This window comes from Lynx canadensis, chromosome C1, assembly GCF_007474595.2.
Source record: "Lynx canadensis isolate LIC74 chromosome C1, mLynCan4.pri.v2, whole genome shotgun sequence".
Lineage (NCBI taxonomy): Eukaryota > Metazoa > Chordata > Mammalia > Carnivora > Felidae > Lynx > Lynx canadensis.
The window spans coordinates 8,913,017-8,935,912 of record NC_044310.1 but is presented as its reverse complement, the minus strand read 5'-3'; the positions used below and the strand labels follow the sequence as shown (position 1 = coordinate 8,935,912).

Below are 22,896 nucleotides of genomic sequence, written 5' to 3'. Positions count from 1 at the left end.
TAACATCATTTCTGTTATCCTAGAGCAGATGAGTCAAAAAAACACACTACAAAGAGGAAAAGCTTTCCCAAAGGCTTTACCCCCGGGTACTCCGGGATACCTCTGAGAAGCTTCCTTTGTGCCCATGTCAGCCCTGCAGTCAACAAGCCGTACTCAGAAAGAAAACCACTGAGACGCAAGCCTTGGCTTCCGGGCTCAGGTTGTGAGGTGTAAAGGGAGCCTGTCGGGCACCCAGAGGCCACCCGTTTTCATAAGCAGACTAAGAAATGCCATTCTTCGGTCAACTCCCAGACACACACCTAGAGCATTCAACGGTACCTGATTCTGCTTGATCATAGCCAAAAAAACTCAGCAGCTTGAGAAGCAGTTTCTCCTCAATTTGCACTGTGAATCTCTGAGCCGTGATCATCAGATGCTAGAGATAAAGAAATTCTGATTAAAAGTGTAAACGCCAGAAGGAACTCTTACCTGTGCCAGTAAGAAGGCCCCAAATGACAATGGTATGGTTTCTTCACTCATGGGATTATATAATCACGTTGCCAAATGATCCCTGGCTCATCTCTCTCTCTATACTGTTACAATTAGCCAAAAATCCCAGATGTTTAATAGACAATTCACCACCCTGTTGTTTGGTTTCTGGGGCATCCGTGTCTCCTCTGTCGGGATCACACCTGCAGATGCACTGCCACGGACAGCGTTACGGCACTGAGTTTCCGTGGACAGTAGTTACTTTAAGGAGCAGTAGGATTTGAGGGCCGCATACAGGCTTGGCCCCCACTGGCACTGGTGACAAAGGACCAGAAATATGGGAAGCAACCTCTTAGCTCCCACTTTTCCAGAATCTGTTGCTGTAACAGCTAGCTTGTACATGGAAACTTCTTTACGAAAGAAAGTGACCTGCTTTTATTAAACAGTGTGGCAGCTTACCCAAGAGCACATCTGTCCTGAGGGCAGACCCCTCCTACCGCTCCTTTTCTAATTACTCTCTTTTAAGAGCACATCTGGATCATGCCTGGTCCTGACCAATCTGGACGATGCTATGCTGTCCCACAGACTTCACTTCAATGAATACAGACTCTGGCCTATATGCCTATATGGATTCGGCACAATCACGCACAAGGTCATCGAAATCACAGTTGTGAGAAGAGTTGCTGTAAATTCCTCGACGCCGTGGGGTAAGTCACTCGTGCCTCAACCCCACAGGACTACTCCCAGCCACACCCCTCATTGCTGCTCGGAGACCCGGCTGAGAGAGAACAAATCATCCCCCTGCCACCGTGCCAGGCCCGCCAGCCTCTCCCACCCGCCTACCTTGTAGATGTTGGTCAGCGCGCTCTTACTGGGGAACTTCACCGCATTCACTTGCACGGCAGGGCCGGTCTCAATGACCTCATTCTCGTTGCTCAGGGGAGTCACATAGAGCATGAAGGGCTGAGTGGTACCAATGAGCTGATTGTCCACCTAACGCACGAAAAGGCAGCGAATCAAAACGAGAACACACAATGGCTCAGTTCTCAGTTTTTACCTTTAAGTGGGGTCTCGTCACGTGTAGGATACTCAGAAAGTACCCTTCCCATGTTACTGTGTCTCAACGGCAGCTGGAAAAATATACCTGCACTGACGGCCAGGACTGATTGCAGCAGGAATGACAACAGAAGCTACCCTTTATTTGGGCACCAAGCTAGTCTCCTTGAACGCATGGGACCTTGCACCACCGAGTCATGGGACACCGGTGGTGTCAGAGTTACTAGAGTCTGGGCTCTACTCTGCAGTCCTCACCACAACCTCCTGAGGACTATCCCTGTCCTCACATCACAGATGAAGAAGCTGAGACCCGAGGCCCTTGCTTAAGGCTGCACAGCTGGTCAATCACAGAACTACGACTTGACTCTAGGTTGGCTTGACCCCAAGCCCAGCGCTCCCAACCACCATGCTACTGACAAATGAAGTGAACGGACACTAGGCAACGAAAACCAGGGCATCAGTAGCGCAAGTGGCTACCAAATGGAAATGGTGGTCTGTCCTAAAGTCAAGTCCCTGCCAGGAAGGAAACAGTGATGTCAGTGGCATTAGGGATGGCTCTAATCACCCACGCCCATCAGCACCATAACTGAGAATGCACGCTACACTCCGCCATGTTTACGGATGTCAGAAGGCTCACTGCAGGAAGCAGCCACCTCCACTCTGTTTGCCACCAAAACTCCGTACCCGGAGGAGGAAAGAGAACATCTGTTGGGAACCCCTAGCGTACTTCCACACATCACCTAACATAATATCCCTTACTACTACTCTAATGGCTAAGTATTATTCCTCCCCATTTTACAAACACGTGAACAGAAGCTTAGAGACATTAAGTCACTTGTCCAGACACACAGAGCTAGTAGGCAGAAGAGCTGGGATTCAAATGCAGGCATTTCTGGCACAAATCCTGCGACCCTTCCATCAGATCACATGGACTGCCACACAGCCCTTTGTATAAACTGCTGGCTGTCGAGGTGCAGAGGTAAGGGCAAGGCCATGAACACTTTTTCCCACTTCCGTCCTTGCCCTACTGTGTACTCCCCTCCACAGCAGCGACACTCGTCTTCCAAAAGTACAAATCAAGTCATGCCCCTCCTTCCTTTCCACCTGTCAGTGGCTTCCCTTTCTCTTAGGATGAAACCAAACTTCTCCCCATGGCCTGGGGGATGTAGACACTGCCCATTTCCTTGTCTTCACCACAGAGCACTCTCTCCTCCACAGAGCACTCTCCTCCACAGAGCACTCTCTCCTCCACAGAGCACTCTCTCTTCCACAGAGCACTCTCTTCTCCACAGAGCACTCTCCTCCACAGAGCACTCTCTTATGACCCCCACACATAAGCCTACCAGTTGTTTCTCAAAAGTGGGCAACTCTCCCCACTCAGAGGCTCTGGATTCGGAGGGAATGCTTTTTAGCCTCAAATCCTTCTCCATGGCTTGCTCAATGTCTTCTTCGAAGTTCAGCTCTCACTTCTCAGGAAAACCTTCCAGGGCCACTTGATCTAAAAAGCAGCTCGATCCCGCTTTATTCTTTATGACTGTATTCACAGCTGCTAATTATTTATTCACTTGCTCGCATATTTATTGGCTGACTTCTTCTCTCGGCTGTTACCCAAAGAGAGCAGAAACCTCATCTTCTGAGTTATGACTGTATCTCCAGATACAGCTGATGCTTAAGACTTTACTGAGTGAATGAATCACCTGTCATATCCAATAGAGGAAAGAACAGGAAAGTTCTCACCCTGGTCTGACCTCTCCTTTGTTCTTTCCCCAAACATATTTGATACAAGATGTGTAAGAGTTAGGAATTCTAGTTTTATTCTCCAATTAGATTAGATGCTCCCTAAAGACGGGACTGTATTTTCTATTTTTAAATGTTCATTCTCACAGTGCTGTAATCATAGTAAACACTCAAATCTATTTTCTATGATTTACAGCACACATTAAATCAAAAGGTATTGTAGTAGAAAAAAAATTTTTTAATTAAAAAGTTAATGAAATTCACAATGAACAAATGACTCCATGGATCTTCCTCTGTAAGGTCAAAAATGAAAGACAAAGAAATTAGAAGCACAAGATATTAACTTTCTATCTGTCCTCAAACAAATGGGATGTGATTAGCCTGAACTATCTGCTCTTTGTGATACAGGATAAAAGAAAACATTTTTCGGAAAGGGGGTTTCGGCGCGATGGACGTGCGTGCCGTGAGCGGGAGCAGGAGGCTGCCCACCTGGGGAAGGAAGTACAGTCTAGGTCTTTGGATCCTTCCGGAAATATTTACCAGGAAGTGTTTTCCTGGACACGTCAACCCTGGTGGAGGCTGGGATAAAGGCCTGCAAGTGTGATGCTACCAGAGAAGAGCTGTCTTAGCGTGACAACAAAACTCTGGCAGAAACTGTCAAAATCAACCTTTTCAGAACTCTGAGTTAACCAAAGGCTTCCAACGACCCAGGGATCAGTTACTGGAAACTCAGCAAGAACGGTGAGCTCTGTGCTCTGTGGCGTTCCCATGATCCTTTCCCATCCGCTTTCTCCAGGTCCAAAGAGGCCTCGAAAACCAACAGCCCCGCACCCTGGCAGCCAGTGGGGGAGGGGCGGGGACCAGCTTCCAGCTCCCCTAAAAGCTCCATTCCCAGAGAACTGTCACGTTTGGGGCTTGTCTGGCACGTCTCCCATCCTGGTATCAGTAATTTGTGTCTTCTCTTTTGTTCTCCTGATCAGACTCATTAGAGGACTGCTAACTTTACGGATCTTCTCAAAGAACCAGCTTTTGAGGGTTTTTTTGTTTTGTTTTGTTTTTTTACTGTAGTTGCTGGTTTCTTTTTCAGTGATTCCCATTGGGATTTTTATTATTTCCTTTCTTCTGTTTATTTTGGGCTTAATTTGTTGTTGTTGTTCAGTTTCTTAAGATGACACCTGAATTCATGGTTTTCAGACCTTTCTCCTCTAATATTTAGCGCTATAAATCTCACTTCGGTACACGTTCAGTGAGTGGCGTTCCGCTGATTCTGAGATGTCGTGTTTTCATCTTCATTCAGTTCAAAATATTTCCTAATTTCTATTAGATTTCTATTGATTTCTTTGACCCATGGGCTATTCAGAAGTGTGTTTTATAGTTTCTAAACATTTGTGGGATTTTTCCAGCTATCTTTCTGTTATTTCAATTTGATTCCATTGTGATCAAAGGACATACCGTGTGACTTGAGTCCTTTTGCCCTTGGGAATTGTCTCCTGGTCCAGAATGGGGTCTCTTGGAAATGTTTCACCTGCACTTGAGAAGAACGTGTTCTCTGCTGTTGCTACGTGGACTGCTGGATAAATGTCAATTAGGTCTACCTGGCTGGGAGTGCTATTCAAATCTAGTACGGCTGTGATTACTTGCTGCTTATGTGCTTATTCTATCGATTATTCACAGAGGGCAACGGAATCTTCTACTATAACCATGTACTTGTTCATTTCTTCTTTCAGTGCTATCAATTTTTGCTTCCTATATTTCAAAGCCCCACAATCAGGTATGTAAATAGGATCGTTACGGCCTCCTGACAAACTCTTTTATCGTTAGGAAATTCTCTTCCTTATTCCTGGTAATATGCTTTGCTCTGCAATTGATTCTGATGGAAATCAGAATCACTATCAGTGAATCACTCTCTTATGATTCCACTCTCTTATGACTAGGCCTAGCTCAGTATGTCTTTTTCCATTCTTCTCTTTTTCACCTATTTGTGTCTTTATATTTAAAATGTTTCTTGGAGGCAGCATATAATTGGAACTTGCTTTTTTTTATCCCATCTGATCATCTCTGCCTTTTCATTGGAGGTGTTTGTAGCATCTACATTCATTTAATTGATACAATTAGGTCTGAATGAGTCTATCATCTTGCTATTTGTTTTCTATTTGTCTTACCCACTCTTTCCCATGTTTTCTGCTTTTTCTGCCTTCTCTCGGATTATCCATTTTATCTCCTTTGTCGGATTATTAGTGGTAGCTCTTTGTTGCTTTAGGATTTATAGTATTCATCTTTAACTTACCCATTTTTGTTGAAAGGACAGCATACTCCTTCACATGTATTAACATTACAGTTAATACACGTCCATTTCTCCCCTCCAGACTTCATGCTATGGTTGTCATTCACTTTATTCTGACATGTCCTACATGTCCTAGCCCAAAACACAGTGCTGTTACTTTTGTCTAAGCAGTTGATCATTTCTTAAAGAGATCTAAACAATTAGAAGACAATCTTATAGATTCAGCCACGTACTTATCATTTCAGGTACTCTTTGTTCCTTTACGCAGACCCAGATTTCCAGCTGCTACCACTTCCCTGTGCCTGAATGATGTTCTTTAACTTTATCTTTTTAGCGTGAATCTGCCGGGAATGAGTTTTTTTAGATTTGTATGTCTAAAAACATTTTTATTTCGCTCTTGTTTTGGAGAGACACAGTCGCCGGGCATAGAATTCTAGGTTGACAGTCTTTCCTCCTTCCAGTACTTTAAAGATGTTGTGTATGGTCCTGTCACTCGCACGGTTCCCAATGAGCAGTCAGCTGCCACTCTCACCTTTGCTGCTGCACGTGACATGTCTTGTTTAATCTGGATGACTTATCACGGTTAATTATAACGCACCGTGGTACCGTTTCCTTTGCATGCATGTGCACGTGCGTGTTTGGATTTGTGCTTGAGCTGCTTCTGCCTGTGAGTTTAGTTTTCATTAAGTTTGGAAAATTTATGACCAAGATTTCTTCCACTATTTTTCATATGCCCTCCTCTCAATCTTGGCCTTCGGGGACTCCAATCATCTGTATGTTAGGTTGCTTGAGATTGTCCCCTAGGTCACTGATGCTGTTTTCTTTTTACGGATGATTTTTCTCTGGGCATTTCAATTTGGACAATTTCTATTGCTATGTCTTCAAGTTCACTAATCTTTTTTCTGTACTGTGTCATCTGCTATTAATTGAATGCAGTGTGTTTTTCATTTTAATCTCTAGAAGTCTAAGTTTCTCGTATCTTCTATGTCTCTACCTTTTTGAACATGTACAATGTAGTTATAATAACAGTTTTAATGTTCTTCTTTGAAAATTCTAACATCTGTGTTAGCTCTGGGTCAGTTAGACTGATTATCTCATTATATATTTTGTTTTCCTACCCCTTTGCACACCTGGTAATTTTTGACAGGATGCCAGATCTTGTGAATTTGACTTTGTTGGGTGTTGAATATTTTTATATCCCATTAAGTCTTAAGCTTTGTTCAGGGATACAGTTAAATTACTTGGAAACAGATCGATCCTTTCAGAGTTTCCTTTTATGATTTGTTAGGCAGGTCTGGAGCAGTGCTCAGCCGAGGGCTAATTATAGTTCACTGGGAACGCAAGACTTTCTGGAGACTCTTCCCCCTGTCACATATGTTATTAGTGTTTCCAGTCCGGCTAGGGGAACAAAACCCATCCCCAGCCCTGAAGGTTATGATAAGATCGCTGCCGAAGCATTAACGTTTTTAGGACACCAAACACTGGATCTGGCTGGGTGTTCAGCAAGAACACAGGCGGATTAATAAGTTGAGAACTGCCCGCATTACCTGTACATCCTGTATGCTGAGTTCGAGCATATGACTGGTTGCCAACTGTGTATAGTGCACATTGATTCCTGTAAGACTTGCAAAGACCAGTTCTTCTGGGGCTTTATTAATTAAGGACAACCCAATTCCACCTTCTAACTTCACAAGCACCTGAAAGGAAACCAAAATACAACACAGTGACAGTCTAAAACAGAGGCCAAGGTAGCCAGGAGAGGACAAGGAAAGAAATGGCTTTAAATCCCTCTACTTTACCTCTGAGCAGAAGAAAAGCACTTAGAGAAGAATCGTATTGTCCAGCTCCGTCCTCTCGCCAGGCGCCTTTCTCTCCAGGCAGAGTGCCCACCCCACCCAGAACTCCAAAGTGATATGATAATACTCTCTCGGAGCTCTGAGGACATTCTGCATTTCATTACAGGAAAATAATTTTTGAAAATCTTTCTCCCTTTTTGGGATGCAAGCTTTTAGTAAGTTATTCACTGAAATTTGTAATATCCGACACAGTGCTTTTACCTATAGGTCCTTAATTTTAAAAAATCACTAAATAAGTATCCATAAGTGTGCATTTTCATGTTCATTTCATGTTCCTTTTCAAACTTTTTACTTTCCAATGCCCAAACAGGGAGAGAGGAAGAAAGACAACAAGAGAAAGCTGGGGCCCCTCAAAAAAAATCTAGTTGCGTTATTCTCGACCTTCAGTCCTGTGTAAATTCAAATCATTTAGCTTTCTTTATTGTCATCTTACTTTAGCAACATTTGTTACATTCAGATTCAACTTGAGCTATCATTCAATTAACATATTCACACATACATGTTGGGATAACAGTAAACACCATGAAGCAACAGCCATATTTAGAATTCACAGAGGGCAGAGAGAAAACAGGTCTAAAACTGAGAAAACCACAGAGCAAAACTCTAAACAAATTTCTGATAAAGAAATAAGTGTACAATACTCAAAACTTACTTCTAATTCCTGCTCTGTGTCTGGATTCTTCAATTTCTGTACCTCTTGTTCAGTTACAGGAAGTTCACCCACTTCATATGATGAACGGTCACTTTTCCGTTGGGAGAAATCTGTTATCTGAAGTCAAAACACTATACTGAGAGGGCTCATACTTCCACAGTGAAACCTATTCCATACCAACTAGATAGATCAAAAGTCACTATCTGCTCAACCATCCTGTGGAAGTTCATTGTTTCCAAAGCACTGCCAAGTAAGACTTATGTAATAATGAAGTAAACTTGCTTTTAAGTCTACATGGCAAATGCCAAGCTGCAGACCATGAGAACCTCATATGGGGGAGCGGGGGGAGGCATATGCAGGTGATCTAGAATTATACAGGTCAAGTCAAAATACGCAAACCTCAAGATCACTGCATTCAACATTTGTCTTAAAAGAAGGGTGCTTTTATTTTATTTTTAAGTGTTTATTTATAGGGGCACCTGGGTGGCTCAGTCAGTTAAGCGTCCGACTTCGGCTCAGGTCATGATCTCACATTTCGTGGGTTCGAGCCCTGCGTCAGGATCTGTGCTGACAGCTCAGAGCCTGGAGCCCACTTCGGATTCTTTGTCTCCCTCTCTCTCTGCCCCTCCCCTGCTTGTGCTCTGTCTCTCAAAAATAAATAAATGTAAAAAAAAAAAAAAATTTTTTTTTTACAGTGTTTATTTATTTTTTGAGCAGGGTTGGAGGGGCAGAGAGGAATCCCAAACAGGCTCCACACTGTCAGCACAGAGCCCGATGCAGGGCTCAATCTCACGAACCATGAGATCATGACCTGAGCCCAAACCAAGAGTCTGACGCTTAACCAACTGAGCCAGGCAGCCGCCTCAAGAAGGGTGCTTTTATTTTTTTTATTTTTTAAATGTTTTATTCTATTTTTGAGAGACAGAGGGAGACTGCATGAGTTGGGGAGGAGCAGAGAAACAGGGAGACACAGAATCCGAAGAGGGCTCCAGGCTCTGAGCTGTCAGCACAGAGCCCGACGTGGGGCTCGAACCCACTGACTGTGAGATCGTGACCTGAGCTGAAGTTGGACACCTAACCGACTGGGCCACCCAGGCGCCCAAGAAGGGTGCTTTTAGGAAAGATATTGTGGATTATGATGAACTTCCTCAGACAGTTCACCCTTACACACCAGCCTCCTTCCTTTTCTCCTTAGCTCTCTAATTACACCCTGACCTAAGCACATGACCTCCAGCACATCTCTCCCGAGCGTCCCACCCATATTTACACTGATTTCTGGACATTTTCACGTGGACAACATATCTAACAAGTCCAAAACTTAACTCCCCATTCCTCTCAGAAGTCTCTCCAGTGTTCATGTCTTAGTGACATGGATTATTGTCCTACTTGCCCAAATCAAAATCCTGAAAGCCATTCCTGACTCCTTCCTCTCATTCTCACCTTCCATCAATCAGGAAATCTGTCAGACTCTCCTCCTTAATAAGCTTCCATTTCTACTTGTTTCTCTCCAACCTCTTCAGCCCTACCCCTGCCACCTGCTTGAATCGGGGCCACACACCCTCATCTGCATTGCTGTAGCGGCCCCTCAGCTGGTCTTCTATCTCCAGTTTTCCTCCACTCCCATCCTCCACACTGCAGACAGAGCGAGCGAGCGAAAAACATTTCTGCTCACGTCATTCCCTGACTCCTCACTGCCACAGCAAACCCCCAAAATTTGTACCATGCATCAGGCTTTTAATAATCTGGCCCCAGCCTTAATTTTGAGCATAGACTCAGTGCCAGTTGGGTGTCTCCCTTTTATTTCCAGGCCTTCACTTATCAACTTTCCAAATACTGCATGTGCTCAGTACCTCGCATCGTACCTGGCTCCAATAAGTGCTCGATAAATAACTGTGGGACGAACACTCTTATTATTTGGGCACGTCCCTCTACCTTTCCTCTTGATCTGGCTAACATAATTCCTTTCAGTTAACCTTTAGACCTCAGCTTAAGTATTACTTCTCTTAGGATCCCCAAGCCTCCAAACCTGGGAATACAAATCCTTTCTATATATGCAATGTAACACCCTCCCCTCCTGCTCTCAAAACACAATACTGTCATTGTGTGATCAGGGACCTCGTGTGTCTTGTTGTTAATGCCACTGATATGGCAATTATTGGAAGATTTATAATATATGATGAACGATAATAAAAATAATAATATGTAGCATTCTTGGCATTACCTTCTTGAATTCATATACTTTTTTTAATATCATCTTATATTTTTATAGTTTCAATTCTTATAACAACTTTGTGAGGCAGGTCTTGCCCCCATTTTATAAATGCAGACATCATATCCTCATAACCAGAAAAATGTTTCCATAAATATTTGTTGAATGCCTAACCAATGTGTGGGGGGGAAAGCACAGCGAGAGTCATGTCACTTCTCAGGCTATATCATCACCTGGAGGGCTCTAGTCGGTCCGTCTGGGATGACTCTGATGGATAACATTCCAGAACCAGGCCTCATTTTTTGGTTGATAAATTGTTGTTCAGGTGGCACTGGCCCCAAAAGCTCCATGGAAGTATCAGGACCAAGAACCACTTCAGCTCCGTCAAACAAACCAGAAAGCCCTCCTTTGGCCTGAAAGAATAAAGATGTGTAAGAAAAGGAGAGGCCCTGGCTCTGACAACTTAACATATCATTTGAAACAAGTTATCAAATGTAAATTCTCTTTTGAAGGGTCATGGTCCATTCTTAACAAAAACATTTACTATTTTTTCAGCTTTGCAGAAGATGAAAACCAGGAGGATTACCTGGGCAAGACAGTTACGCTACACGAATGAAGAGAATTCTGAATAAGAATAGAGTATTGTTGGTTTAGTAATAACTTCTAGTCATTAAGATAAGCTTTAAAAAAGTACCAAAGCCCTGTTGCCCTGTTTCTCATTTTGGGTTTGCTTAAAACCCTAAGACATTCTGAAAATAAAGCAATTATAACTGTCATTCAACTCTCCAATAAGAAGCAAATTCTAGAGTTGAAAACTTCCCCAAACAGGCCTGTGGTTGGACAGTCAGCTCAAATATTCAGAAGATGACACCTGTCCTAAAATGAAACCGGGAATGGTGAATGTCACCTGAGAGCCAGATATTCAGACCTTTGGAGAAAAGTATCTTCTGCTATCTGCCCTGAGCAAAACGGAAGTCTACAGGACAATGCCAACGAGACAGCAGATACAGGGCTAGAGAAGACAATGGCTAGAGTATCTCGACCCCCTTTGTTAATTTTTATATACTGAGTAATCAAAAGGAAACTTCAAGCTGGGTTTAAAGAACACATTTCAACATGGAGAAAGCTTTTTACGACTGTTGTAAGTTCAGAAATAAAGTGTGTACGCAGCCTTATCAGGGCAGTGTCAGGAGATGGTTAATGCCTTTGATTACTTTCTTTAGAATAGGAAGATTGAAACAAGCTTATTTCCCTAACCAAAGCACACTTTGCTCTGCTGAATACTGTTATTATAGGGTCACTCACAAGCAGAGAAATGATGTAATGGATTCGAGAAGCAACAAAACACCAGAAAAAGATGTTTTGGTGCAGGTGGGGGTACTCTGAGAGAATCGGAATTACATGGGCTTTAGGAACAAACTGGAAGTAAAGTCAGGGTCAGACATGGGGCCCAACAATTATAACACACCCTCTCTTGCCTCCAGAAGCCTGCACTATATTGCTAATTGAAAATCGCAAATCCATTCCAGATGTGTGCTTCATAGAAGTAAGCAGCTCGTCTTTGATGAAAAAAGCTCAGGGCAACAGAGATAGAGAAAATAAGTCTCACCAAACAGCAGGCAGAGGCTCCTTACAGTTTTGCTCAGTGCCCTGGAGAACAATCTCCCATTTTGGAGGGACAGCCTGGTTTCCACCAGGGACAAACACCAAGAGTTCTCTGGCGAGGGCCTGGTGTTCCAGTGTTTAACTTTTGGGCAAAGTCCTGGGCTGAGGCAGAAATGCTCCTTGTCACCCGTGTTGTTCAGCCCTCGGCCCAAGCCTCTGACACAGAACTTCCTATCAACTCATCTCAGACCCATGGTCTCATTTCTCACATGAAGCCAGAAGGGCAGAAAATCCAAACTCCTGGTAATTTTCCAAACACGTATTTGCTTATGAAGTACCTGGCAGCTTATCGTGGGGTAGACTGGCTGAGGACAGAGGACACTGACCAGCAATTTTCATTCTGACATTTGCTACAACAATTAAACGCTTATTTGGGTACCACTAAGAACGCAGAAATTGACAGAGTCTGGAGAATGTAGAGCCCACGACGATGACTCACCATCTCCTAGAACACTTCACAAAAGACTGGTGTAGATGGCACATTAACTTCACAGGCCTAAAACTACTGCACCTAACTTAGCAGTGGGCTCTTTGCTGGCATTTTTCTTTCTTTCTTTTAAAACTTACAACTTATATCACCAAAGAAAAACAACCAGATAAGCCAAGGAAAAAATCCCATTACTTTCAGGCAACCACTCCCAGTACAGTTCTCATATATTATCACCTTAAAAAATATTTCCCCTATAAGTGCATATAGATGCACAACAAGTTTCTTGACTTTCCCTTGCTCTGGAATTACTTTTCCCCATTCAGCAACACATTGCGTATATACTAATTGATACTTTGTTTCAAAGAGGGCTCCAACACGGCTTGCTACAACTGGGGGTGTCAAACACTACTGACCTGGACAACCAACCCATGTAACCCACAGGTCAGTTTTCCTTCTCGGAAACTCCACGTCTGAGTTGTGCTTCGCCTGCGATCAGGCTTTCTTAGCATCAGTGGCTCATATCTGGAACACAGGAGAGTGCAATGAATACTGAGTCAAATACATTCGGCTTGAAGAGAATATCGGGATCGTGGTTTTGCCCTTTCTTCCAACATCCTCCACTTTTAAAACCTAATGGGCAGGTGACGCCTGGGTGGCTCGGTTGGTTTAGCATCTGACTTCCACTCAGGTCATGGTCTCACGGTTCATGGGTTTCAGCCCTGCGTCGGGCTCTGTGCTGACGGCTCAGAACCTGCAGCCTGCTTGGGATTCTGTGTCTCCCTCTCTCTCTGCCCCTCCCCTGCTCACGCTGTGTCTCTCTCTCTCAAAAATAAACATTAAAATAAATAAATAAACAAACAAACCACACACACACACACACACACACACACACACACACACCCTAAGGGGCAGGTAGCCTGAAATCTCGTGACAGCCAAGCATCTCTTAATGAGAGAGGAGGAATAAGCCAAAACGGAACGCAATAAACAGGAGGACACAAAGGAGTACCGGTACTTTTAAGGATTCTACTAGATGTAATGATCAGGTTCCTGCATTCCCACAGCGACAGGCAGTCTGAGAAGGGCTATCTGCTAAAAAGATCTTGAAATATTTTCAAGAGACCTTTTTCTGTTTAATTACAATTACTTTTATGTTGGGTTTTCACTTGTAAGTTATGTAAAGTCATTTTGGAAGTGAATTTTGGAAGGTATTAACTGGAAAAAAATAAACTGACTGCATAAAGACACTAAGGCATAGGCAAATCAAATAACTTATCTGTCCCTAATAACCAATTTGAACCCAAAGAGCTCATCATAAAAACATCTTTGATTGTTCTCTCAATAATTCACTTCTGCTTTTGAAATATTTAACAAAATTCTTAGAAAGACCAAAAAAAAAAAAAAAAAAAAACAAAACCCAAACAAAAAACAAAACAAAAAAAACAACTGCTCAGGGTGCCTGGGTGGCTCAGTGAGTTGTGTGTCTGACTTAGTTTCGGCTCAAGTCACGATCCCAGAGTCGTGGGATCGAGCCCCGTGTTGGGCTCCGAGCTGAGTGTGGAGCCTGCTTAGGATTATCTCCCTCTCCCTCTCTTTCTCTCCCTCTGTCCCTCTCCCTGTTTGAGCTCTTGCTCTCTCTCTCTCTAATAAAAATAAATAAATATTGGGGCGCCTGGGTGGCGCAGTCGGTTAAGCGTCCGACTTCAGCCAGGTCACGATCTCGCGGTCCGTGAGTTCGAGCCCCGCGTCAGGCTCCGGGCTGATGGCTCGGAGCCTGGAGCCTGTTTCCGATTCTGTGTCTCCCTCTCACTCTGCCCCTCCCCCGTTCATGCTCTGTCTCTCTCTGTCCCAAAAATAAATAAACATTGAAAAAAAAATTTTTTTTAAATAAATAAATATTAAAAACAAACAAACAAACAAAGGCTCAAAACTTGTATTTGGGAACACGACAGGTCTTTCACTGAAAAAAAATACAAATACAAAGATACAAATTCTTACTTCATTTATAGTCTCACTTTTTGGTGTGTATTTCCACTGAAACTGAGTTTGGAAGCAAAGAATTCACATCAAAAGTTGTTTAGAAAATTACCTGTTGTCAGTTACTGCAGCAAGGCCAGCGATGTCTAAAATGGCGGAACCCTCGGGGGAGCGGGCCGCAGAGGGCTTATTGGGGTTGTGGGGCACGGAAGACCCCTCGTGGGCCAGCATGCCCGTGCCGGTCATCCTCCACAGCTGGGAGCGCTTCCCGGGCTCCTGAGGGCAGAGACACAAGGACACAGAAAGCTGTCACAGGCAGCCAGGCTTCAGGTAAGGGAGTCAAGAGCTGTACACAAGGGCTAAGTTCTCAATTCAAAGCCACACTAAAAGACATTTTCCACATTATACAATTCTAACTTCCATTGTCGTCAATCCTGAGGTGCACCTAGGATGAAATACACTGAACTCATCAACCAAACAACCCCAAATTACGAATAATGTAAACTTAAAAAATGTATTCTTCTCATATACTTGGTATTTTCTGAGCAAACTAGTGAGTTGAGGTTCGGTCTAATCTCCATTAGCTGCACCGCTAGGATAAGTGCTGTTCCAGATGGTGACCCTCGGGTGCCCTGACCTTAGAGAGGGATCCAATTATATAAAGTATATACGATAGTCTTTATATGTGATCACTGGTAATCCTCATAACTGGCAGACAACCAGAATTTACCAGATGTCTTCTCCCTTCCTGTGTTTCTAGTGGAAGTAGACTATATTGAGGGATTCTAATTTACAGATTAATGGTATTCAAATATTAGGTTGACTGAATTCAAAGGTTATGCTAAGGTGATTGCTGCTAATTTTAAATATAGTTTCTTCTTAGGAATATTTTACAAGCAGCACTTGACTTCCAGGTCAATCCACGGAGGTCTATAAAATCCGCTATATTCAAGAAGTAATAATAATAATACTTATTGAGAATTTACTATGTGCCAGCCAGTGATCCACGGGATTTATCCATTCAGTCCTCATTTGACCCACAAAACAATCCAATGACATATATCCTCTTATTGTCCTTACTCACAGGTGAGGAAGTTACGGTTCAGTGAGATGAGGACGCTTTCCTGTGGTCACATGACCTGGAGGTGGTAGAGTGGGGAGTTCACCTCCACAGCCTGATTTCAAGGTCAACATGCTTAACCATTCTGCTCACACGGCCTTCCTAACACGATGTGGCTGGTTCTGGTTCAGTAACACCTAACCACTAGAATTCTTGCTGGGTGAACATATACTCCGGCTAGACCTATCAGGATGACATCCACTCTCACCAGCTGGGAGCTCCTCCAGAGTGACAAACTTGTGGGTACCATAAACTGGGTCTGGGTACCATGCTGCCCCCGTGTTGGAAAGACAACTTCCGCGTTACATTTTCTTTTTTAATGTTTATTTATTTTTGAGAGAGAGGAGAGAGAGAGAGCGAGCACAAGCAGGGAAGGGGCAGTGAGAGAAGGGGACAGAGGATTCAATGCAGGCTCTATGCCGACAGCCCAATGTAGGGCTTGAACGCACAAACGGTGAGATCATGACCTGAGCCAGAGTCAGACACTTAACCAACTGAGCCACCCAGGCACCTCACATTCTACAGAGTAAAAACTAACGACATAATACGAATATGAATTCCAAGTGCCAGGATTTGAAACCGGGCCGCACCATTTACCAGCTGAGTGACCTTGGACAGGTTACTCAATCCCTCAGAGCTTCTGTTTCCTGATCTGTCAAAGGGGGAAATTAGCTATTGTTTAGGGTTCTTGTGATAAGTGTAACAAACAGAAGGCACTCAGCACATGCCTGGCACAGGGTATGACCTCAATAAACGTTTGCTGTGTCATTTTGACCACAGTTCTTTACACAGCACTCTATGTACCTCATCTTAGCTGATCCTTCTCCCAAACCTGCTAGATCGGGAAGAAAGTGAGGTTCAGGGAGGAATGTGAAATACCAGATATCATATGTCTTTAAGGGAGGGTGCTGTCTCTCCCGTGCTGCCGCCTCCCATGTCTGTAGAGACGGAACAGACCTCTGTGTCTCCCTCTGAAGTCCCCACAGGCTCACATCTCTGCTCGCAGTGGGAGAGCCCGTCTACCCACAGTGCCAGATCCACATGGCAAAGTATCTCAATTACCCTGCAGGTGTTCCAGATCGGGAATCTAAGCACAGATGCTTTATGAAATCAAGTTTTCATCCATGGATTCCTCTACTGTCTGCCTTTATGTACAGACTCATCATAGTTGGAAACTACCAACATTTCCATGTAAAAATCTGAGCCGTACCGTTCTCCTTCCAGTTCCCTACCCCCCTTCCCTCACAATTTAGCCCTAAAACCTTTAGATGACACCGAGGAGGACAGAAGTCCATGGGGATTGTGGGTGTTGGGGTAGGGGGCGAACAGCCCAGAGTGCGGTGCTGAAGCCCAAGGCGGGTGATGATCCTCACACGGGACTGGGGGACGAAGGCTTCGTGTGGATGGTCAGAGATGAAGAGAGGGGAGAAGAGCATTCCTGCGAGGGGCGGGGTGGAAGGGGTGCTGTCCAGGATGTGGAGATGGGAGCCGGAGCCGGGGAGCGGGCTGTTTATACAGGGATGGGGTGCAAGATCAATTTGTGATGTGGGGCTGGAATTGGAAAGAATCAGTGAGAACTGCTGGTTTTTAAGATGGATACAGAAATATGCAAAATATATATGTATATGAGATATGCGTGTGTACATGCACGTGTACCACGTCTGTGTGTGCACCTGTATTATGGCGTGCGTGTGTGCGCAGGTGTGCAGGTATACATAGTCCATGCACACGTGAAAGCCCTAGCTCTGTGCCCTGGGAGAGCCTGGAAACGACACCACTATGACAACAAGTGCACCCAGTGTATACAGCTTAGCTTTCTAACTTCCATTCTCGGATAAGAGGGATCAGAAGTGGCAAACCCAGAAAAGCAGCAGGGAAAGTTCAGACGAGCCCAGAATAACCTGCTGTGTTAGAAAGTAAGGAAGTGTTCAAGGACTGAGGGGCATACGTCCAATGGACACAGAAGGTTGAAGAGCTCCCACGGGCCAAATACGGGAATTGAGCACTAAACGTATCCTAACGGTAACAGGTAACACGCTGAGTAAAAGAGGAATCCATACCCACGACAGACGCGACGCTATGGATGACACTGCCACGCCCACCCCCAATTCTCATGTTGGGAGACCTCACCCAAAACTTTGATGGTATTTGGAAATGGAACCTTTGGGTAGTAATTAGGTTCAGACAAGGGCGCACGAGGGGGGGCTCTCCTGATGGACTTAGTGCCGTTGCAAGAACAGACACTGAGCTTGCTTTCTCCCCCCCACCTAGAGTCTCTGCCATTTGAGGACACCGCAAGAAGGCACAAGTCTACAAGTCAGGACGTGGGCCCTCAGCAGGGAACCAAAGGGCCAGCACCCTGATTCTGTACCTCCCAGCCTCCAGGACTGTGAGAAATAAATTCCCATTATTCAAGTCATCCGGTCTGTAGTATTTCGTTATACAAGTCCAGGCTAATACGTATATGTAACACACAGCAACTGTGATGAGGTTCAGGATATCTACACAGTCTCAAAGTACCTGTCCACAAGGTCTTTACTAAATATGAGGGCAAGACAGAAACTTCAGTTCACGGTACAGAAGGCCAGCAGCCATCACCTTCCTCTACTGCTAAAGCACCAACAGTAACAGGACGAATCAAAACCACAGCATCACTTCTATAGAATTTCTGCCCATTTTTCTCTTACGTTTGAGATTCGTTCACTATAAAAAGTAAAAAACAAAAAACACCAACAGAAACAAAAACCCAACCAACCAACCAACCATCTAAAATGTCACTCTCTTCGTTCCTGACTAAAGAGCAGAAGTCCCGTTGCTAATGCTAATTCTTAGAACTCTGCTTGGTTTTGGACGTCAGCATAACTTATTTATATCCACCCTCCTAAGTGCCATTTTTCATCCCCATCAAAGGAAATTAACAGTAAAAATGTTACATAAATTATCACATCCTCTTCAAAGTGTTTTTGCTACTTCATAAAAAAATTTCCTTTTCTCTGCTTAACAGTCCCCTAGTCCTGGGAGATTACACAGCTATTTGACATTGCTGTTTTGCTGATCACACCCGGTGATCCAATCCCAGCTGGTAAATCACCTCACTCCCGAGTTCGTTTCCATTCATGCTAACATCCTCCTCGACTTGAACATTCTCTGAAAGCCATCTGACAACATCATTTCCAAGGACGCTCTGCCACTTATTTTTTCAATTCACTGGATATGTCGGACTCGCTGCTTTCAATTTCTAGATTCTTGCTTTTCCAAATTTTCTTCTTCACAATTCCCCCATAAAAGCCTCCAGAACTGGGCGCTTTCAATTACTATGCCTCGTGGTCTCTTTAGTTGTCACCATCCCCAAATCTTATTTCCAAAATGCATCTCACACGTAAGCGAGGCCTCCCATGGAGTGTGAGAACACGGTAAGCAAACCTGAATTAAGTGACTTTGAATGGGTGGAACAGAAGAATTACAAGTACTGATAGGGTGACGGATGGGTGAACCTTGGAAACACCACGCTAAGCCTAAGAGGCCGCTCATAAAACACCAATCATATGCAAGCCCAGACAGGGAAGGACGCAGAGACAGAAAGTAGATGAGTGACTGCTTAGGGCTGCAGAGCAAGAAAAAAATGGCGTCAGAGCTAGAGACACAGGGTCTCTTCTAGAGGTGCTGAAATGTTCCGAAGTTGAGTGTGATGCTGCTTGCACGTATCTGTGGATATACTACAAAGCACTGAACTGTACACTTTAAGTGGGGGGCCTGTATATGAATTGCATCTCAGTAAAGCTATTAAAAATGTAAAAGTGAATTAAAAACACATGTATTCAAGTTTCGCTTGAATGATCTGAACCTGCCTGGTTCCCCAGTTACAAATTTGCTAAGAGCTGTACAAACTCACATCCAGGTGAGGCGACGCCACTGACACACGCGCCACCACCTCTGGTGATAAAAGGGGTCCCTTGTCCCCATCCGGGCAACTGGTAAAGAGACACTCTCTACCAGGGTTATTTTGGGACTGTGTGATTTACATTATGCAAAATCTTCTGGAACACAACCGTCAGGTAAACAGGTTTTAAATCATCATCATCGGTAATCTCCGATGATCTCTCTTAAAGTCACTTCTACGCCTCTGAGTTCTCAGGCGCCTTTCGTTGTTGAGGTTTGAACTACTTATCGCCAGTCCGTCTGCCATCTGTGCTGCTTCCGGCCAGATTTGCCTGCCTTCCTCTCTACGTAGGTCTACTAGCGGAAACATTTCCCTAAACTGACCCTTGGAAGGAACGTGTGTCGGCATAAAAAGGGGGAAAGTTGTCAGTTTGATCATTTTTCCGTTCAGTTTAGGAAAAAGTAGACTGGGGAGCCATTTCAATGGAAAAAGAGAGTATTGAGAACAGCAAATCATGACTCGGGAAAAAAATGAATTTAAAAGATAAGTTCTCCAAAAAGGGCATTGAAGATGAGAAGGGCTTGGAATTCCTGGAGCAGATGTCACAGGACAGGAGGAAGAACAGCAACTTGAGCAGGAGAGACCCCGCATCCCACCCTGAGCAAGTCGTCCAGCCTGTGCATGAGGAGGGGCCAGACTGCGTGACCGGAGGCCCCTCCCCGGCTAACAGTCTCCCCTTCTAAACTCCAAATGCTAAGTGCTCTTACCTTCTTCTTTAAAATGACTCTCTGTGTCTTTGGTGAGACATCCAAGACCAGCTCTGCACAGGTGGTAGCCTTGCTGGAAGCCACAGGCCTTCCTGTCCCCTCCTGTAAACTGGAATTAAAACAGTCATACATACATACGTGTATATACACATACTTGCACATATATACAAGTCCTCAGAAGCAAATGCTTAAAACCTCATCTGTAAAGGGGAGACTTTTTTTTTCCATCACGAAAGAATGTCTAACCCAAGTTGCAGAAAGATCAGGTTATGTTTCCAGATTCATTTGCCAGAAAACATTTCCCCTCTCCTGATGATTCTAGTGCCTTACAATTCAGACATAAAAGAATGACTATATAGCTTCAGCACCCCCTCCTCCCAAATTAAGCCAGACATTCCAAGGGCCCAAGAATTAGCTCTACTTTTTGCCAGACAGAAGATCAGCATCACTGCATCCCTAAAGCTTGGCAATGAATCAGAAGTCCCTCTAGAATGAAAAGAAAACAAGGGGTTCATATTCACCTTCCTCCAACCCGATCGTGTCGTGTTTCTCTGTGGCTTAAGAATCGTTAAGTTTTATGGAATGTTGCAGCCTACCTACACTTTGGGGTATTCTTTTTTTTAATATTTTTTAATGTTTATTTTTGAGAGAGAGAAACAGAGCGTGAGCGGGGGAGGAGCAGAGACAGGGAGACACAGGATCCAAAGCAGGCCCGAGCCATCAGCACAGAGCACAATGTGGGGGCTCAAACTCACAAGCTGTGAGATCATGACCTGCACCAAAGTCGTACACTTAACTGCCTGAGTCACCCAGGCGCCCCCCCCCCCCCCACTTTGAGGTATTTTGGTAAGATTTTACTTAGATTATTCTCCTGTTTCCACTAATCTCCATCATCAAAAAAGGGACCGATGAATTGGGAGTTAAAAACTAGTTTTCATAACCCAAAAAAAGCACACGTGACAAAAACAAAGACATAAATTAGATTTCAACAAAATTAAAAAACTTCTGACCTTCAAAGGACACCATCAAGAAAGTAAAAAGATCATCCAAAGAACAGGAGAGAAGATATGTGCAAATCCTATATCTGATACAGAATTTGTATCCATATTATATAAGGAACTCTTAAAGTTCAACAATAAAAAGGTGAAAAAAAATTTTTTAAATGAGAAAAGGATTTGAATAGACATTTCTCCAAAGATACACAAATGGCCCATTAGCAGAGGAAAAGATCCTCAACATCATCAGTTATTAAGGAAATGCAAATCAAAACCACACTGAGAAGTCATCACACACCCAGTAGGATGGCTACAATCAAAAAAATGTAAAATAGTGTTGCTGGGGGTGTGGAGAAGTCAGGGCCCTTGTATGTTGCTGGTGGGAACGTAAAACAATTCAGCTACTGTGGAAAATGGTATAGTAGTTCCTCAAAAGGTTAAAACATAGAAATACCACAGAACCCAGCGATTCCACTCCTACATATATACACAAAGGAATCAGAAACAATTACTTAAACCAATACATGCATAGGCACATTGATAGCAGCACAAAGGCCAACAACAGGAGACAACACAGATGTCCATCAACAGCTGAATGGACAACAGAGTGTGGTATGCCCATACAATGGAGTATTACTTGGCCACAGTAAGAAGGAAATCCATGCTGCAATGTGAATGAACCTTGAAAATATTAATGCTAAGTGAAAGAAGCCAGATACAACAGGTCACACATTTATGAATCAATTTACATGAATTATCTGGAATAGGTCGATCCTTAGGGACAGAAAGTAGACTGGTGGTTGCCAAGGGCTGGGGGGAGAGGGTAATGGGGAGTAACTGCTTAATGGGTTCGGCGTTTCTTCCTGGAGGGATGAAAATGTTCTGGAACTAGACAGAGGCAGTGGCTGCACAACATCACGAATGCACTAAATGTCACTAATGGTTGATTCTTAAATGGTTAATTTTATGTTATGTGAATTTCATCTCAATTTAAAATAAAAACCAACAAAAACAAAAGTTGTCTCTTCCCCAGCATTTGTTCTCTCCCACAATGCAAAAACATAGTGTCTTATATACTCCAAAACATGGTGCAATCTCTCCTCACACCAAGATTCTCAGAACCTCCCTTTTTATCTGCCCCATATCTGTCCAACCCATTAAACTCCTAATCACCCATGAGGATTCTTCAGTTAAAGAGTGTAGTAACTACTGGAATTGAACTTAAGAACGTAAAGACAAAAACATGATTAACAACCAGATTAAGAACTGGCTTTTCAGGCACTAAAACCTTAAGCATGTCATGCTGTCAAGTGCCATAATCTTTCAAAAGAAACAAACAGGCTGGCTTAATTATAACAAAATAAACATCCCAGCACCCTTATTTCCAAAGAGAACTGCAACAAACAAGTAAAAGAGTGGCTATTCTAAGTAAAGATGCCCGTTCAATTCATTACTAGTGAAATCTGGACTCTAGGTAGATGAGAGGTACTGCCAGGCAGAGAGATTATTTTTTGTGAGCCGCAGGCAGATAAAAAATACCATTCATAAGCAAAACTATTCAGAATTTTTGGAAAGGAATCTGACTTTAAGTGTCCTGTCCATCCGGCGATTTATATTTGTAAAATGCTCAAGATTTAGCTATTTTCCCTGGTTTTTCCACAGGTAAATCTTAAAATTGGCCCCATCACCAGCACAGAAATAATTGTATTTATATGTTGGTGAAATGACTACTTTTTGAAAGCCCAACGTTTTGAATCTCTATGTGCCAATCTAACAACAGAATTAGAATAAACTTGCTATT

General features: G+C 43.6%; 1 protein-coding gene across 8 annotated transcripts in view; it reads right to left on the bottom strand.

Annotated features, from left to right (window-relative positions):
- VPS13D (vacuolar protein sorting 13 homolog D) overlaps positions 1 to 22,896 on the bottom strand; it is a 257,865-nt gene that overhangs the window by 100,890 nt on the left and 134,079 nt on the right. For all 8 annotated transcript variants that reach the window (XM_030324829.1, XM_030324831.1, XM_030324832.1 and 5 more), the window contains 8 exons: positions 20,101 to 20,209; positions 14,446 to 14,609; positions 12,771 to 12,879; positions 10,496 to 10,675; positions 8,054 to 8,170; positions 7,093 to 7,242; positions 1,312 to 1,461; positions 319 to 415 (listed from right to left, as the gene is read on the bottom strand). In XM_030324829.1, the coding sequence (XP_030180689.1) occupies positions 319 to 415; positions 1,312 to 1,461; positions 7,093 to 7,242; positions 8,054 to 8,170; positions 10,496 to 10,675; positions 12,771 to 12,879; positions 14,446 to 14,609; positions 20,101 to 20,209 (1,076 nt within the window). The remainder of the gene's footprint in view (positions 1 to 318; positions 416 to 1,311; positions 1,462 to 7,092; positions 7,243 to 8,053; positions 8,171 to 10,495; positions 10,676 to 12,770; positions 12,880 to 14,445; positions 14,610 to 20,100; positions 20,210 to 22,896) is intronic.